At 39.3% G+C, this 18,923-nt stretch overlaps 2 protein-coding genes across 7 annotated transcripts in view; one reads left to right on the forward strand and one right to left on the reverse strand.

Annotated features, from left to right (window-relative positions):
• Positions 1–4,498: 4,498 nt before the first annotated feature.
• LOC139947181 (uncharacterized) lies at positions 4,499–5,604 on the reverse strand. The gene has a single exon (XM_071945046.1). The coding sequence runs from the start codon at positions 5,565–5,567 to the stop codon at positions 4,836–4,838; it is 732 nt and encodes a 243-aa protein (XP_071801147.1). The 5' UTR covers positions 5,568–5,604; the 3' UTR covers positions 4,499–4,835.
• Positions 5,605–11,301: 5,697 nt separating this feature from the next.
• The window catches only part of LOC139947067 (androglobin-like), a 67,723-nt gene continuing 60,101 nt past the window's right edge, over positions 11,302–18,923 (forward strand). For 3 of the 6 annotated variants that reach the window (XM_071944896.1, XM_071944894.1, XM_071944897.1), the window contains exon 1: positions 11,302–12,442. In XM_071944896.1, coding sequence (XP_071800997.1) covers positions 11,859–12,442 — 584 coding nt within the window. In that variant the 5' untranslated portion in view covers positions 11,302–11,858. The remainder of the gene's footprint in view (positions 12,443–18,923) is intronic. The other 3 variants (XM_071944898.1, XM_071944900.1, XM_071944899.1) reach the window with 2 other exon arrangements.

Raw genomic sequence — 18,923 nt, forward strand, 5'->3', positions numbered from 1 at the left:
CAGCCTATATGCTTTTTAATTATCCCAGGCACGCACATTGACAATCGCACTAATGAAGCTTTCATGTTAATGCCGAATCGTTAGAGAACTGCCGAGTTTTATGGCATCACCTTTTGTCTCTGCTAATTTGAAGCGTCTTTCTGGTCTATCATGATGGATGATTTAGCTGTTGTTCATGAGTGTACTGTCATGGTTTTATGATACACTCATGGAAAATTAACCGCTACAGCAAGGTTGTAATTATGATTGACACTGCATTCTGCCTCTGGACGTCGTTGTAATTTCCTGAGCATGCAGTAGATTTCTATGTTGGTTTTCTTTGAGGTAATTTCGTAACAAAAAGCTTGCTCATAATCAAAGAGAGTGCAGTGCCTAGATTCAAACTTCAAACTGTTGTGGTTTTAACTCGACTTGTGGCGTGCAGCCCATCAGCTTTCAGCACTCAGTTCGTTTATACGGCGGCTATTAACTGATGCAAAACAAGACTATAATCAGTGCTTCATCTATCTGCAGCGGAAGTTATTCACTAGAGTGCTTTTCTTAAGGAGCAAGAACTGAACTCGTCATTTGATTTTTGGTGGAATTTATGGACGTTGGTTAGAAATCAAAAGGAGTCAGGCCTATCGCATAGAGTGACAACCAATCGTTTTGTCCGGCATTTACATCTCTTGTAAGGGGGCAATATGGCGGACATTCCCTTTTTGGAGTGAAAGACGGATAGGCCCTACTTTCAACTCGACTTAGAATTAAGCTCGGTCCAATTTCACTCAACGGAGTGGCACTGATTGATTTCCATTCTCAAAAGAGCGATTGAAAACCACTAAAACGGCTTCATGTTGTGAGGCGTACATACAAGGCAACATTCAAACGCAGATGGTTCCCGCCAAAACCATTTCTACAACTCGCTGACTAACTCGCTGGAACACGCACATTATTCTGATTGCTTTTTTGCCAAGGTAACCAGGGAGTGATCACATTCGGGAAGCCGTTGTTCCTTATCGTCCAATCACCAAACTCAGGGGATTCTTTCCGGGAATGGATAGGCGAGGACGCATCATTAGATCGTTCTCCAAGGGGAGCTTACGCAGCAAACGACGGCAGCTTGGAATATCATCAGCCGCTCGATGGTGATTAGGCTGACCATGCAGCGACTGAGCAAGATTACAGAAAGCAGAGTGAGGATACTGAAGTATGATTGTTGATGCTTGATTTTGGTACTCATCTAAATATTAACACGCCTTCGGCAAGTGTTTCCAAAGCAAATCGCTATTCTACACGTGATCTCGTCCAGCCATTTATAGTCCAGAACTCGTGGAGTATTCAGCAACTTACTGTTCGGATACTGGGGTTCGGTTTTTGTACTCAGTCTTAACGTAACAGAAGCAATGAACATCAAATACTGTGATCTCGTCCAGTCATTTATCCAGCTTTGTGAAAATCTACGTTCAGCATCGGTGACTTCGGATACCGGAGTATGATTTTGGTATCTCACGATCTGAACATCAATTTTTTTTTTAATCAATGAATGGCAAATCACTATTATTCTCTGTGATCCCGTCAAGCCATAGTCCAGCTTGTGGAACGACTTTGCAGCAGTTGATTCGCTTGTGGAATATGCATGGTGTGAATATTTTATGTGGGATTCTGTGCTACAGAGCCACCAGACAACAGCTTTCAAATTAACCTTGAAGACATCTCTTGCCATAGCAATTTTTGGATGATTATTCAAGCTGCTGTTGTTTTTGTGCAGCGGCTTTTCACATGTTGTTACTTTTGCACCATTGGAAAATGGGACCTTGTTTTTAGAGCAACTTTCATGAGCACTCTTGTGCATGCGCTAAGGGACATCATTTAATTATTTTTACGGATTTTTTGAGGGGAAGGTGAATCCGCTTGTTTTGGATATGGCTCCCCTTTCTGCATGGCATGGCACCAGCTAGCTTCGCGTGTGAATAAAATCAATTTGTCACAGTGTGGATATTAACTGACATGTTTCACAGGGATTCAATACTGACACAGCCATGTCGATTGAGAAATTCCAGTCGCTGATCGTATCCGTCCCGACACCGAGAATTGCAAAGGTACACCCTCTTCAGTTCCATGGCCACCCGCCGTTCACCGCGTCGATTGACGGCGTTGCTCCCGAGCCACTGCCCTTTAAGTCCTCGGAGGTCGGTGGTCTTCCAGCTCTTCATCAGTCCGATTCGATTGCTGAAACCGGGCCTGGAACAATGAGCACGGTCACACCGTCTAGTACCCAAATCTTCCCGCCGTTGCTTAGCTTCTCATCACCCCCACATACACCGTCCAAGTGGAGCCCCACACCTGTTGAAGATAAATATATTCTGACCACGCCCAACATAAGAAGGTCTTCTTTTCTGTCTGTGCCAAGCCTGTTCCCAAGTGACTTTCTGGCACAACTCAACACCGAACCTTGCGTTCCGAAAGAAACGTACCCATCTCTTCTAAAAGAAGAAGAACAAAACAGCCCAAGTTTTGAAATCATTCAAGACAAATCAGAAACGGTCGTGAAATCTCCGGAAAGCCTGTCAGATTGTAGTCGGCCTGCTAGCCGCCGGGAGGGTGAGGAATCCCTTCTGTTTCAGGCAGGGAGGTCGTTGAGCTTGGGGTCACTGTCAACGGTGTTGCGAGACAACTCGTCCCTTGGAAATACCAGTTATAATGCAGGCGGAAGCCAGGTCTCGTCAAGTCGGACCTCCCCTATGCTGCTACGTAACCGGCCAGTACTGGCCTGCACTAAGCCCGCTCGCCACACTGGACGTTGCTCATTCTCGCCAAATAGGGAAGACTTAAAAAAGACCCTCAGCGACGGTCTGCCTTCAACACATAACAAAGGGGCCACAAACACAGCAAAGCAATTGCGGCCCTTCAATGGTGACCAGATACAGTTGTACAATTTCAAATTAACGCCGTCGAAGAAAACGCGGGCAACGAAAACCGTCTGTTCAAGCAGCAGACGAACTGTGATGATAAACGGCACCTTAGATAAAACCCAAACGGTTGTTTTAAACCAAAAACCATTTCTAACAAGACTCTCGAATGTTTCGAGAAAGAAGAAAAATTGCCGCGAGCAAGGAGATGTGAACTTCTCGTCACAGACCTTGTCAGGGCAAAGGGGGCATGCCACAAGTGGGACTTTGCCACTTATAAGTAAAACAACATTTAAATAAAATCTCAAAATCTCAGCAGGAAACATAGAGCCATGTACTCTAGAATGCGGGTGCGGGGTCGTGGGTTCGAATCCATTCAAATAGTATGTCTATGGATTCGGTTCCTAAACATGTCTTAGAAAGCACATTCCAGTATAATAGTGCTGAACCTTAATTCACAATGGTGAATATTTTATACAAAATGGCGGCGAATCCTACTTCATTAAATGCCAATTAATTTGATCGCGTCCTTGTAATTGTATTCATAATTGTTAATTCTTTCATTTTTAATTCTGTCATTATGTTCAGTTGATGGTATGTATTCATTTCTTTTCTCCAATATGCCCACATGCAGTCACAATTTCACTTTAGAGCACCATGCATATATTAGTTAACTAATTTACTATTTCTTTGTATAACCACATTGTGTTTACGGTTACATCTTTTGTGCACTATGTTTGATAATAATATTGCTCTGTGATATAGTTGCGCTGCTTGCATGGTTGTCAATTTCGTAAGTGTGACGTAATCACTCTAAAAGCCACGCCCACTAGGTACTTTTTGTGCTTTGAAGGCACTGGACACTATTAGTAATTACTCAAAATAATTTATAGCAAAACAACTAATTATTTGATAACGAGTCAAGGGGGAGCTGTTGCCTGTTGATAGTATAAAACATTGTGAGAAACAGTTCCCTCTGAAAACGTATAGTTTTTGTGAAAGAGGTAATTTTTTGTTTGTAAGGCCTCCATGACATGAAACCTGTTATTATGCATCTGATCTACTATGCATCTGATTAAAAGCACACACATTTTGTGCGTCAATGGTGTTTTATCTTGCAACTTCTCGAGTTTCGGTGACCATTTTTATTGATTAAATCAAATTATGCCAAGCGCTCAATTCTGCATTATTTTTTGCTTGGTTTGCAGCAGCTAAATAGGTTTGGTGTAGTAAACGGAATTATTAAACTGTTCACTATTTTTCTATATAGAGGTAAATCACTAGTCTTCTGTATTTTGAGGCGAAAATTAATCTATATTATTTTGTGTTCGTTGAAGTAATTGTATTGTGTTTTCTAAGGTTGACAATGATCACTTTCAAACAAGGAAGTGTAATTTCGATTTGATCTATTTGTTTTCGCAGACAGAGGGCGGTGGTGAATGCACAATTTTAGACCTTGCTTTATTCCCCACCCCCCCCCCCCTCTCATCATACAGATAAAACAGGAAAGGAAGTCATGTCAGACAAATCAATGTAAAGCAAATACTTCACAGCAGTTGCATGTATGTACCCCCCCCCCCCCCCAAACAAAAAAGGGTGTGCTTTGATTGACGCTATACATTTCATAAATTTTCCCCTTAAACGTGTGTATGGAAATTAGGTGAAATCTGTTAAGTGTCTATCGACTATTCATCTAGGCCTCAGCCCATTTCATTTTAGGCTTTTGGAGTTCTATTTAACTTCGATCATTTAAATAAAATTACAAAATATCTTTTTGGTTTGAAAACTAAAGGGGGGAAATTGTGTGGCCTTTATTTGGTTAAACCCTTCCTTTGTAAAAATAAAAACATTTACATTTAAAAATCAGAACGATAGAGTTTTCTCTTTTGTACATGTGGTGGCTCTGAAAAGAGCCGATGGTTTTTTTGTTGCTGGAGTAGAGCTTTATTTCTTGGCCTTGGCCGCTCTCTTGGCTTTACCAGCCTTCTTCTTGGGTGCTGCCTTCTTGGGTTTGGCTGCAGCTTTCTTGGCTGGCTTGGCGGTTTTCTTGGCTGCTGGTTTCTTGGCTGCTTTCTTTGGCTTGGCGGCTTTCTTGACCTTCTTGGCTGGCTTCTTTGCTTTCTTGGTCTTCTTGCTGGTTTTCGCCTTGGCTTTCTTGGCAGCGGCTGAAGCAGCCTTCTTGGCCTTCTGTGCAGCTTTCCTGGCTCGTGCCTTCTCCTTCTTTGCAGCAGCTCGAACCTTAGCCGCGGCTCTAGCCTTGGCCTTGGCAGCAGCGTTAGACTTTGGTGCCTTGGCGGATAGCTTGAACGTACCGGCTGCACCGCTGCCCTTGACTTGCTGCAAAGTGCCGTTGGCTACGCTGGACTTGAGAGCTTTGCGGATGTGATGAGCCTGCTTGACAGTGTCGACTTTGTAGTTGGCGGCGATGTACTTCTTGATGCCCTGGGTGGATGACCCACGGCGATCTTTCAAAGCAGCGACGGCGGCTACGACCATCTTGCTTGATGATGGGTGAGTGGCAGGCTTGACGGTTCTCTTGACCTTTTTGCTAGGTGAACGAGGAGACTTCTTGGGCTTGGCTGCTGCCTTAGGTGCCACGGGAGCCATCTTGGCGGGAGAACTTGAGCGAGACCTCGGACGACGCTTCGGGGAAGCTTTCCTTGGAGAACCGGCCATTGTTTCAATCGATTAGTGACAGTTGTACACTTTCGAGACAAAGATCAAAATATGATATGATTATTAAAATAAACTCGCCACCTTTTGTAGGCGCGATGCGGACGTGACAGAACGCATCGGTTTAATTATGGTTTTGATTTATGAAATGTATGAAATATGGATTCCATGTCTTTGTTGTGTTTTTGCCTGTATAAAAATCATTCTTAAAGACGAATTTCGACTGATTGTTTTAAATTTTGGAGGTTTGATACAAATAATATGGTGTAAGCGATTGTTTAATCATGTTAGTTTCATAAATAACTCGTTTGTGATTTCAGAAATTTAATGCTAATTTTTGTCCCATTATTGTTACAATTTTGACTGAAAATAAAACATTTTTATCAAAAAAATTACATAACTAATATTTAAAATCTACACAAAATCATTCAGTTTTAAGTTCCATCTTCAACATCTGGTGAAGAAATGTTCAAATAAAATGATTTGTTAAGGTGAAAATAAGAATTTTGTTCAGCTGTTGAAACATGTTTGAACTGAAAACTCGCGGCATCACAACTTTTGCTCTCTGCTTGTTTTACGCGTGTCAAGATTCGAACCTCATCAGCTACCAACCTTAAATCAAGTTCGGGTTCAACACAAATTTACCAATGCCTTCTTATCATTTAAGAAAAAGAGCCATAATTTTGCAACTGAAAGAGTCTTTCACACGAATGAATATAGCATACAAGGAACCCGTCATGTCATCCCACATTAAATGACCTTAATTATTTCTTAATGAAAACAAATTATTCTTATTTTCATATCGCAGTGTGTTGTGACTCAACATAAACTCAAAAATTGTTTTCATGTTCATGAACTTGGCTCATGAACTTTTCTATTTTGGTGTAACATTATTATGTCTTGCATTGTTTACTTAAAACTACATTTGTTTAAATTATAAATGATAAGTCAGTGTAATTCAAAAAATATTATAGCATTGCAAAATTCGTCAAGCCGGGTGTGATCCCACATTGGACCTTAATTATTTCGAGTGTTCAATGTGTATTTTTGCATCTCGCGTTGTAATTTTTGTCATGACTCAAAAACTAAAAATCAAAATTGTGTTTTCATGGTTGCGCACAGTGTTCGATTACTTGGCCCGTGAAGCTTTCTGACTAAGTGGTGAATTAACTAGCATTTTGGACTTAAAAATGCATTTGTTTAACTTATAGAATGGATGAGTGTATTCGAAGAAAAGCAACCCCCGTCAGACCGCTAAATAATTTCGTAGTGATAGGAGTGAAAATGTTCAATATGAAAACAAAAATTAATTATTATTTTCACCTCGCGTTCGTGTGTCATGACTCAGAAACTAAAACATAAACTGTTTTCATGTTGCACAATGTTGACATGCGAGTTCATAAATAATATTGCTTATTAATTTGTTAATGAATGAGTCGCATTTTGGACTTCAAAAAATTCATTAATTTTTCAACTAATTTTAGGATAAGTTAGTTTAATTCGAAAATAGCATAACAGAACCCCGTCATACCGTTGTGTCATCCCACGTACATTGAACCTAAAAAAATCGAGTGTTCAATAAAAAAACCATAAAAAAATGTTCATCTCGCGTTGATGTTGTGTATTAATATCATGCACAAAATGAAGAAACCAACTTTGTTTTAATGTAGCACATGCTGTGTTGATATAGGCTTATAAACCTGTCATCCCACGTACATTGAACCTAAAAAAATCGAGTGTTCAATAAAAAAAAATTAAACAAATGTTCATCTCGCGTTGATGTTGTGTATTAATATCATGCACAAAATGAAGAAACCAACTTTGTTTTCATGTAGCGCATGCTGTTTTGACATAGGCTCATAAACCTCTCGTATAGTATGTGTATCATGTCTTGCATTTTATAAATTGTTTTATTTAATTTATGTATGATCATGTAGACAAGATAAACCTGGCTCAGCCAAAGCTAGCCTGAAGTGGTGGTGAACATCTTTTGGTGTGGTCTGCCATATCTCATGCATGACGGACTACTACTATCGTATACCCTCTTTTAGTCTTAGGCCCTCGCTAGCTAGCGCCTGCGCGCAATGAAGATACTCGCGGATCACATTTTTTTGACAGTTTTAGCCTTATAATTCCCTGTTGATGCGCGAATGATTCTTTCTTAGCTCTGTTCCCTCTTGTTTTGTTAAATCAATTATCATGCTGTGGTTCTTGACCGATATAAAAACCCCTTCTATATTAATAATCAAATTAAAAAAATGCTGTGATGAAAAATAATAATGGCGAGTTTGAGTGGACTAGGCATAAAGGCCTAATAATATGATGACGCGTTCACTCTTTGTTACCTTCCCCCCCGCCACAAAAGTCTTTATCAAACAAAAGTAAATGAGAATTCTAAACTTCAAAGACAAGGGTGAAAAATAAGATAAAGGAAATCACTTATCCAACTACCAAGTCGGGTACGAAGACTTCGATGTGCCCAATTAATATTCTCTCAATGCCGAGTCACTGATTGCTGGAGGCGCAGCAGGCCTGCGGCAGCCATTCCCCTTGCAAAAACATTTTTGAACATTATTTCGATGATGTAATGGTGTGGCGGTCTGTTTTGATTGAGAACTACAATTTTGACTGAGCTATTCCATTAGATTGTCCGTGGGAAAACCTTAATCCCATCTCTATTTGTACGAAGACCACAAGCTTCTGGATCTCTGACCAAGTTTGGCCAGGAGAAATATAGTTATGTTACCGGGAAGCTGCCATAATACTGAGTTTTGTGTTTTTGTTTTCCGCGTGATAAAAGATGGCATACTATAGACTTTGACTGTCAGACCGATTGTCCGATCAGCAGATTGGATTTCTTTTTTGCCAAGGGCTGGACAATATTACGGATAGGCCCTACATGTGACACTTTCGCGACAGGTCACTGTCTTCCTCCGTGGTTAAGTGTTCTCAGCAAGCGCCATGAATTGTATTGGTCAAGTACGACACTGAAGACATCTCACCTCGGGAGGGGGAGGGGGATAAAATAATGTTGACAGAATACATAATAAGTAGGATTTGAAACTTTGCATGGTGGAAATAAGATATAGAAGAGTTTGCGGTAACACCATGTAATGACTATCTGTAATGAGTTGGGTGGTTCTGAAAAGATCCGTTGGTTAACTCGACGTTTCGATCAGTATGCTCTGATCGTCTTCTGGAGAATGCTGGACTCTGACGCTGCATGCTGCTTAAGTACTGGGCGGCTTTCACTTTATGAAAAGAATGCACGATGTTCTACCCCCCCCCCACCCCACGCCCGTCAAGAGGTCCCCCCCCCCAAAAAAAAAAAAAAAACAAAACAAAAAAAAAAAAACGGTGAACGTACAAATTACTCAAGCGCCCTCTTTTGAACCATCCTTAAAATTGAATGTTAATTTCTTAATGTTTGTTTTCTCTGTTCAACCTCCTTTTTTACTTGACACTGTACATAATGGACGGAACACAAAAGTTTACCAGTTTAGCGTCTAGTACAATGCAGAAACAAGTTTTACTTCTTTTCCTTTCACTTTCACTGGTGGACAAAAGATTCAATGAGTGCCGTGTGTACACACCACCGACTTTTGACTTCCTAAACGACCTTCCAGTGATTGCTTGGGATGAGCATTTAACACACCAACGAGACAAAAAGTGTTCAATGGGTATCCTTGGCTACCTGCGGGTGTGTGGCGTGTGGCACCAAGCCCCTTTTTGAGACCAAGTTGTCAAAATGGCTGTCAACGGGCAGATTGTGCTGGTTTTACGCTGTGATAGCCACAATGACTCTCAAACCATGAAGGAAGAAAACAAATGTGTGTTCTTTTTCCATGTTCAAACTGCATCTAGGACAAACAAAAAATTTGTTCATAAAACTCTGTTAAGCAGAAAAAAATACTGCTTGACACTTTGATAAGCGAAAACGGTGAGGCACAATTTCAAAAGTGTAAACTTGATGTTATTATTTGTCTGTTAACCTGTTTCAGGAAGATATACTTGTCTATATGCTTAGCAAGTTGTTGTGCTTACAGGCTTTCACTTTATGAAACTGGGCTTGATCAAAGAAACTTGTCTCTGCCGTGGGGCTGCACCTCACTCATCACCCCCATGAGCTTTGCAGCCCCAAGCCGTAACAAAAAGGGTGGATATTATTCCACGGTCATTGATCAAGCAGATCGATAATTGCGGTATCATTAAATGGGACTTGGCAAATTGGCCGAGTGTGCATTGTGGATAATTTTGGGAGGGTTGACTTTCGGCAGACAAGAATAGAAGTTTGTATGTGCACCCATATCGGTGGGCAATAATGTGGCCAGGGTGTACCCTCTTCTATTGTCTTTATTGTGCTCAAGGAATCTGGGGAATTCTTCGATGGGTTTTAGGCATCTTCTGTGGGCTTGAGAGGAAAGGAGTGTCTTATTAAAGGGAAAATTATTTGTTGGGACACCCTCTGCAAGATCGGGCATGTATACCAGCATTACACTTTTATATGGCTTAAATTATAGAGATGCTTAAAATCGAGAATGGATCCAGATAGCTCGGCATGATCATCTCATCGCTGGGTATTTTGGCGTCAGCAAATTCTTTATCCGTATACATGCAACAAATAATCCAAGGAACTATCATGCATTGGCCAGAGTGGTGCTTTATTATAGACAACAAGGATCCTTTGATGTTTTATCGGATGAAGGGATTGGATTAACTCTTTTTAGTAATGCAATCCAACCACCAGTCACGGCCCATTAATACCGACCACAATGATTTAAATCCAGGAGAACGTGTGCAGTCTTTCGTATATGCCATCTTTTGAGCCGAACTTCAAGCAGCGAAAGGAACAAAATAGATAGGCCTTGGACACAATTGTTTTGCAAACTCATCTGTTGCACATGGGTCATTCTGCCATCAATTCCATGACATGTAAAAGCACAGCTTGATGACCGTCATAGCAAGAACTTAGGGTATACCTGGTTCTGGTGGAGAAATACTGCCAAATCTCCACATCGGGATTCACGTGCAAGTGACTGAGCAGCAAGATTTATTTTCATTTCAGAAGATTTATTTTCGTTTCAGTATTTGCCCCTGACGATGTTACCCATTTTAGCTTGAAGTTTATTCTGAAAATACTAAAAGTTGGTGCTTCGCGAATATCTTGGGGTGGTTTGTTCCAACCTGCAAAATGATCTTGGGAGGAAGGAGAATTTGTAGTAGTCTTTGTTTGCAGGAGGCTTGATGAAGGGCAGTTACCTCGTCACTATAGAGAAAGCTGTCACCCATAATAGCTACTCAAGACACCGGCAAGACACTAATAAACCGAGCAGTGTTGGTTGAAACTGTCAACTCTGCGATTTTTAAAGAACACCGAACATTTTTAACAACAGCCTGCAGGGGAAAGATAACAAGAAGTATTTATGACAATTAGGACGTCTTGTTGGAATGATTGATGACGTATGTCATCGCTTGACAACCATACACAAAATCTGAATCATTAGTCATTGTTGCTGTTGACAAATCCTTCAGAAGAAAAAAAAGAGTTGGATTTTACAGTGGGACTTTATTGACGTAAGGATATTGTGGTGTTATTTTTTTTTCTGAGAGTCATTCTCATCAGACCTTGATGTGCATCTCAAGTGGTTGACTTTTCACACGGTCGATGCTCTCTTCGGTTACAAGACACACAAAACCTACAGGGAATGTTGCCTTGCTTTCAATCTACAACATCACAAAAGCAGTTTAGAGTATAACTTTCGTCTTGCATTGCAAATCTGTTTATTTGTAACTCAGCAAAGTCAACTCTGCACCGGGTTAAATTGTGAAACCCGATTCGAGCAGTTTGATGTTTTTGTTTACCAGAGAAAGTCAATTGATCTCGGGTAGTCATGCAGTGAATTTCTGTTAAGTTTGTTGTAACCGGACCCATTTCCACCGATGTATAGCACGGAGTCTTTTATGTAACCGAATTCGACAGAACAACAGCAGCAAGTGTTCTTTTTTCTTCATTGCATCTCTGTATGGACCATGGAGGAATGAACTCTGTGAAAAACTCTCTTGTTACTTTGTTTTCTTGTATGGGAGTCGCTTGCAACTGTGGTAGGGCAAGGATCTACGAACCAACACATTAAGAGATTTGTGTATACACATAGAGTACGGACCTCTCTATGGCAACACAGAAGTTTTTTCGAAATGCAGCAAATTTAGACTTGCCTCATTAAGTTGATGTGATTGGACGGTGGAAGTGAATACGAGCTTCTCTTTTTTTATAAAAAGTTACAACTTTGAAACATGTCAAGAGTTCGCGATAGGAGGGCTATTGCCCGCTCTCCTTCGACTCTGAATCTGGGTACCGGAGCAATACAGACATCTCAAGCCTCAGGTTTTTGTTATAATCGGGAAGTTATCTACCCCGTCCTCCCGATCACCCTGGACGAGGTATACGATCGTGCTGCCAAATACACCAACAAGCTGCTTGCCAGGCCCGTCTTTTACCCCGACAACGAGGAACTGGAAGACATTTTACCCACAGCACCGTTGATTAACGTAGCGGCCAACGCTCGAGCGAGACGAGCCCAGAACGCTGCCGACAAACGCGCCTCTATACCGGTCAACGCAGCCTCACCGAACCCCGGTGGTGGACCGGCCTCCTCGTACGAGGACAGCAGGAGAGGTGTAAGTTATGATAGGAGGAGGGGTTCGGCAGCCCCGGGGGCCTACGAGGGGTCTGGGGCAGGAGGAGGCAGCCGAAGGTTGGGAGGAATTCTTGGCGGTTCCGATGATCACAGGAGGGGGTCTGGAGGGTTTGACCATGGAGGAAGGAAAAGTGGTTTTAGTGTAGCTTCAAATCTTCCGCCAGCGATTGCTGAAGACGAGTAAGTAAAGTAAATAGTGTTGTTCAAAAGTGTTGGTCTTGGTAAAAAAAAAAAATGAAAAGATTTCCGTTTCCTGCCACTACTTTTTCACTAATTGTTTCGTTTAAACCGTAAAAATCACAACAAAGAAATAACTGGTGGTACTTCTGTTTTCTTCAAAATCTGTTGAAAAAGTTAAGAACTGACGTTTCGACCTCAAGCAGGCAGTACAATTGTCTTGCATTTTTTTTAAAGTGCCCAGATAAGTGTGGTGTTATTTTCACCACAAGTGTATTATTTTGTTTGGGAGTTATACAACTTATGTGGGGGGGGGGGGGGTTATGGACAGGAATATTTCAATGCGTGATTAATTTTGTGTAAAACTTCGTATTTTTAGCAAAAATTAAAGCTGTTTCAGATACCAGTTATAAAGACAAAATAAAAATTAAGAAAACAAAACAAAAACCGTACCAATAAAATAGCAACAAACAAACAATAAAATCATTATAAATACAAATAAATAAAATGGTGGATAGATAAATAAAAAGTGTAAATAATAACATAATAACCAACAGACAATAAAAAAACATAAATAATTAATTTAAAGAAATAGTGCACAGAAATGCACTCTAAAATATGACCTCAAGATTGCGCCTAGTAAAAACTAGCCGAATCTTTCTCACAGACTACAATTTAAGTACAACACAACACACACAACATAAAAATTATTTCTTTAAGAAATTACTCTGTAATTAAAACGAGTATGCCCCGTGAGAAGTAGACTTTTTGTGAGTTACAAACAAACTTTCTCACATAATTATGCGGCGCTTGGTCTTTGATAAATTATTTTCTATGACGTAAAATCAAATTTTTTGCTGGAGGTAAAACTTATGCAGCCATAAAATGTGTAAGAAAGTTTTGCCTAAGTGTTGTTTCATTGTTTAGACCATGTATAGTACTTCTGTTTCTTAATTTAATTATTTATGAATACTATTGTTTATTAATTTTGCCACTTTTTTGCTTGCGCGAGCCTTAATTAAACTGCGCGTGCGCAGTAATAGTTTCCAAAGTAAATCTAGTACCTATACGTGTAGCAATGCAAAACGCATTGACGAACCAAAAGCGCCACACTAACCGATATTGAGGTGACCTATGACCTTCTTCTTGACAACGGGACCCTTGGCAGTTGCTAGACTGCGTTTAATCACACATTTTGACCATTTTTAACGCCTCTTTGGGGCAAAAAATACCAAAGCTATGTCTTCCAAGCTCGCCAAGGAGAAAAAGTCATCAAATAGGGTGAATTCGGCCTCAAACAAGGAGTAAGTTCGTACCGTTAATGCGGCCTTGTTTGCACTGTTTATTGAGTTTTTAACGTTCGCTGTGCAGTCAGTTCGCTGTATTGTTTGTGTGCATGCTTATGCTACTGCACTGGGCCGCGGGACGGGTTACTGTGTTGTGTATTTAATACAATGGCCAATGCAATGAATAATAGGGATAATGGCCGACCAACTATGTTTGGTTAAGATGGTTTGAGGTGTTGTCGTCTGGCTAAATATTGTTGCAATGGTTACTGTAACATGGACATGAGATGGAGGTAGAATAACTAAGAATAGAAGTAGATTGCAGATGAGAATGACAACCATGAAAATGTCAACTCAACATTCTTAATTAATTAATAATTAAAAATGCAAATAACTTTATTTTAAACCTAACTTTGTATTGTCCTTCCTACCTTCTTGAATTGAATGAAAGTTGAATCTTGCTTTAATGAAATGTAATTTGTTTGTTGTAATGTTGTGTAAAAAAACCCAGATGTTTTAAAATAGAAGTTTGTTTGTAATCGACAACCCATCGAAAACTAGAAAACACACTGACTGGCCGATTACAACTTAAATATCAATACTAGAGTAGTACTACTGGAAAAGTTTCCGTATGGCGCCACCACTTTTTCATTCGATATGAAATAATATAGTATCTAATTTACCTTAATGAGATATCCCTTTTTGTAAAAATGAGTGAAAAAGTGGTGGCCCCATACAGAAAGTTATCCGTACTACTAGTAAAATAGTAGCCTGCCTTTAGCCCAGTGATCGGTTCTCTGAATCTGATGTATTCTACACGATGGAGTCCAGACCATTTTGAAAAATTGGCTTTCCCGGCCAGGATTCTTGTCTTTTGTTTTGCTTCTAAACGTTTTGTGTACCACCCCACCGGAGGTTATTTTCTAAGTGTTTTTACATAATTATTTATTCTTCTTAAAATTTAAAACTATTTGCATTGCTTGTTCTTCCTTGTAAACTGCTCACAAAAAGTAAGGAAACTTTTTTCAATCCGGTATATTTGTTATTATTTAATACTCTTTTTGTATATGGTATGTATCATTGCAAAGCTGAACTCTTCCTCTTTAAAATGATACCACAATTGCAATGATTACATGTTGCTGGACTTGACCACGTTCATGAGAATGAGACAAAGTCACAAATCAAATGTGCCAAAATTAGCAATATTTTTGTGTTACTGTATGAATTGAATTGACACTGTAATTCAAACAAGCAAGACAACTTACTGATCTTAATACACTTTATTGATAAAAAAAGTTCAGTAACGAGTGGATGATCCGAAGGCGTTAATGACAGCATGGCACCTTCTTCTCATGCTGCACACAAGTCTTGTGATGCGCTGATGATGAGGGATGGCGTTCCATTCTTTATTAAGGAACCTGGTTAGGTCAGCCACAGTTGATGTGTTGGTGGTTCTGGCGCGGACAGCGAGGCCAAGCTGGTCCCACAGATGTTCCATCCGGTGCACCCCAACATTTTTCAGGTAGTCAGTCACCAGTCGGGATCGAGGGGGGCGAGCGTTGTCATCTTGAAAGATGGAGTTTGGTCCAAAGTCTGCAAGTATGGGACTGCATCCGGCTGTAGAATATCGTCTTGCAAATACCCATCAAACAAGGTGTTTTTTCATGAGATGAGGGTAAATTGTGTCCGATGAGCTTACTGGTGAAAATCACTGTGCAATGGTTTTGAAAAGCTTGATCGGTTTGATTAATGAGCATTACCTATTGACCATTCACAGACAACGGTAATTTTGGCACATTTGATTTGTGACTTTGCCTCATTGTTATTCATGTAGACAAGTCCAGCAACATGTAATCATTGCAAATGTGATATCATTTTAAAGAGGAACAGTTCAGCTTTGCATTGATATATACCATATACAAAGAGAGTATTAAATAATAACAAGTATACTGGATTGAAAAAAGTTTCCTTATTTTTTGTGAGCAGTTTAGATCTTTTGATTTGCAATTTTTTATGTGATGTTTCATGTTTGCTGGCATATTTTTTATTTTATTTTTATTACCAATTTGCCTTCTATTAAATTTCATATTTTAAATTTATGTAAAATTGTTGTAATTCAGTCTTTGTGCTGCGAGGACAGTTGTTTATTAAACCATTTTATCTATCTATCTATCTATGTAATTAAATGAAATGAAAATGTAATCAAAAAAGTATAATGCAAAACATTTTCTAATCTGACGGACATTATGGAGGAAACTGTTTCTTTCTTATTAAAGCCATTGTACACTTTCAGTAAACAGTATTGTCCAAGGCCCACACTTCGTGTCGGGAGAAAATAAAGGGGAAAACCCACCCTTGTTTCCGCACGTTTCCTCGTGTCATGACATGTGTTCAAAATAAATTTGTAATTCTCGCTATCGAGAATTGATATTGTTTTAATGTTTTCTCAAAAAGTAAAGCATTTCATGGAATAATATTTCAAGTGAAGTCTTTCACCATTACCTTCTGTTAACCCTGTAAGTTATTTGTAAATCTGTGAATTTTTTTTTTTCTGTACGGAAAGTTTATAATGGCTTTAATGATATTCCTTATGTCTGGCATTCAAAGACTGCTGAATCAGAATTGGATTTTAACCCCTAGGTGAAATTACTAATTCAGTCTTTGTTAATTTATTATTCATAGCAATATCGTTCGTCGCGCACGTTTGGAACTCAGAACTAGTGCATTATTTTGGTGTTAATTGTTAACAAGAATTCAACTTGTCAAGTTACAATGTTTAAACACCTTCACTGTATGTTTTAAAATACTGAAGTATCAGAAACGACACTATCAAATGTTATGATTTAACATGTTTAAGGCCCAGTGACTCTAGGGGTAATAATGTCGGAAGCGCTTTGAGAAACCCTTGGGTTTGAAAAGCGCTACATGTTTATACAAACTGGTTGTTATTATTATTATTATTGCTTCAGTTTACTTTAAAGTAAATTCAAGTCGTTTTAAGCTTTTCACGGGTGCTCACATTACATTCAATTTTAATGAATTTACATGATATTTTTAATGGAATCTTTGCAAAATAGTTGGAGTTTAAGTAATTTGGTGGTTCAATTAATCAAACAAAACCAAACAAACAAAACCTACTTGAACAAAAACAATACCAAGTGATCTTTGCTAAATTCCTTTAAAATGTTTTAAATCAATATGGAAATTTAGTTCATGTATGAGATTTTAAAACACAAATCTTAATTGTGTAAAAATCAAATATTTCTAATACCCTACTCGAGTGCTTTGCCGTTGAATTCGCAAAAAAGCCCTGTCATATCATCACTAATGTTACATGTATGTCATAATTATGTTGGAGCTCTGTTTTGTACAGCCACTTTGTTGCAGCATGAAGGTAAAACAAAGAAATGTGAGCTCATGACGTCAAAGTATTGTCACTTTGACGCACGTCGTCATACATCAAAGTGTTTTGTAGTTTTCCAAAACCTTGAGATTGGGGCCAAACACTTCGGCTGATAAATTTGGAAAAATTCCTTAGTGATCACATAAATGTTAATGTTTTTTTTACAAACAAACAACATTATAGACATGCTTGAATAAAAAGCATTCCCATTGAAAAAGTTTCGCTCAAGCTGTTTAATATTTGTGGAATTGTTTCACACTTACAGACTGATATAGATTGGTTGTTAAAGGCAGTGGACACTATTGGTAATTACTCAAAATAATTATTTGCACAAAACCTTACTTGGTAACAAGTAATGGGTAGAGGTTGATGGTATAAAACATTGTGAGAAACGGCTCCCTCTGGAGTGGCATAGTTTTTGAGAAAGAAGTATTTTTCCACGAATTTGATTTCGAGACCTCAGATGTAGAACTTGAGGTCTCAAAATCAAGCATCTGAAAGCACACAACTCTGTGTGATGAGGGTGTTTTTTTCTTTCATTATTATCTGGCAAATTCGATGAGCAATTGAGCTCAAATTTGCACAGGTTTGTGATTTTGTGCATATGTTGAGATACACCAACTGTGAAGGTTGGTCTTTGACAATTACCAATAGTGTCCACTGCCTTTAACATGATTTCAGATAATAAAAGCATTTGGGTCCTGAATATTTAATGAGGCTCACCTGAAACTATTGACTACCTGTTGAGCACATCTGCCATCCAGCTTGCTTAATCATGTTAAGGGATTAGTGTCGAGTCAAAAGGCGTTTTAAGTTTCTTAAGAAGCACTTTGTCAGAACGCTCCTAATGTAACACATCTCCTTAAAGCGATTTGTAATTGTGATCAATTACCTGATGGGTATGTCTGGTTGGTGAATGTCACTTTTTTGTCGTCTCTTTTTGTCGTCTCGCGTGTATTGATTGATTTTGTGTATTTTTGTGCTGGAAGGTGGTGATGTATTGTCCCTCTGTAGAATACAAATATAGGAATTGAGAGTGGATTGGTTTAGTTTGTTGTGGAGTTGTCATGTAGTAACTACTGTAACTTTATTCGGGTCGGGTTTTGGAACGCTGGTGTTCGTTCGTAGAAATGCCTACAACGCTTAAAAGGTAATGTGCTTTAGAAATTGTTCCAGATTCTGTTGACTCTTTGGTTACTTGTTTTGTCAAGTTTTGTTTTACATTTCTTTTTAGTTCTGAGACCTTGCTGGGAAAGCAAAACTTTACACAGCCATTTATGGATCGTTGTTTCATTCATTATCATTCAGTTGCGGTGAGGGCAACCGTCTATTATTTCCATGCTTCACCGCCTTGAGTTATGTTGGCGGTCGCGTCTTGGGTCATCATCCGCCCTGTCTCTTCAAGCAGGATTTGAAACTGCAACCTCCAGATTTGTTGGTTGGGGGCTTCTAAGTTTCTAACAGCAGGCATGACTTTACAAAGGGCACTTGTATTAGAAAATCTTAAAGTTGAAGGGGCACCAAGGCCAAACCAGGGCAGCAGAGGCCATGTGTTATTCCAGGCATGTAACAGGCACTTAAAGACACTGGACACTATTGGTAATTGTTAAAGACCAGTCCTCTCACTTGGTGTATGTATCTCAACATATGCATAAAATAACAAACCTGTGAAAACTTGAGCTCAATTGGTCATCAAAGGTGGGAGATAATAATGAAAGAAAAAACACCCTTGCTTGTCACACGAAGTTGTGTGCGTTAAGATGGTTGATTTCGAGACCTCAATCTCCAATGCTGA

This window comes from Asterias amurensis, chromosome 14 (assembly GCF_032118995.1).
Source record: "Asterias amurensis chromosome 14, ASM3211899v1".
Lineage (NCBI taxonomy): Eukaryota > Metazoa > Echinodermata > Asteroidea > Forcipulatida > Asteriidae > Asterias > Asterias amurensis.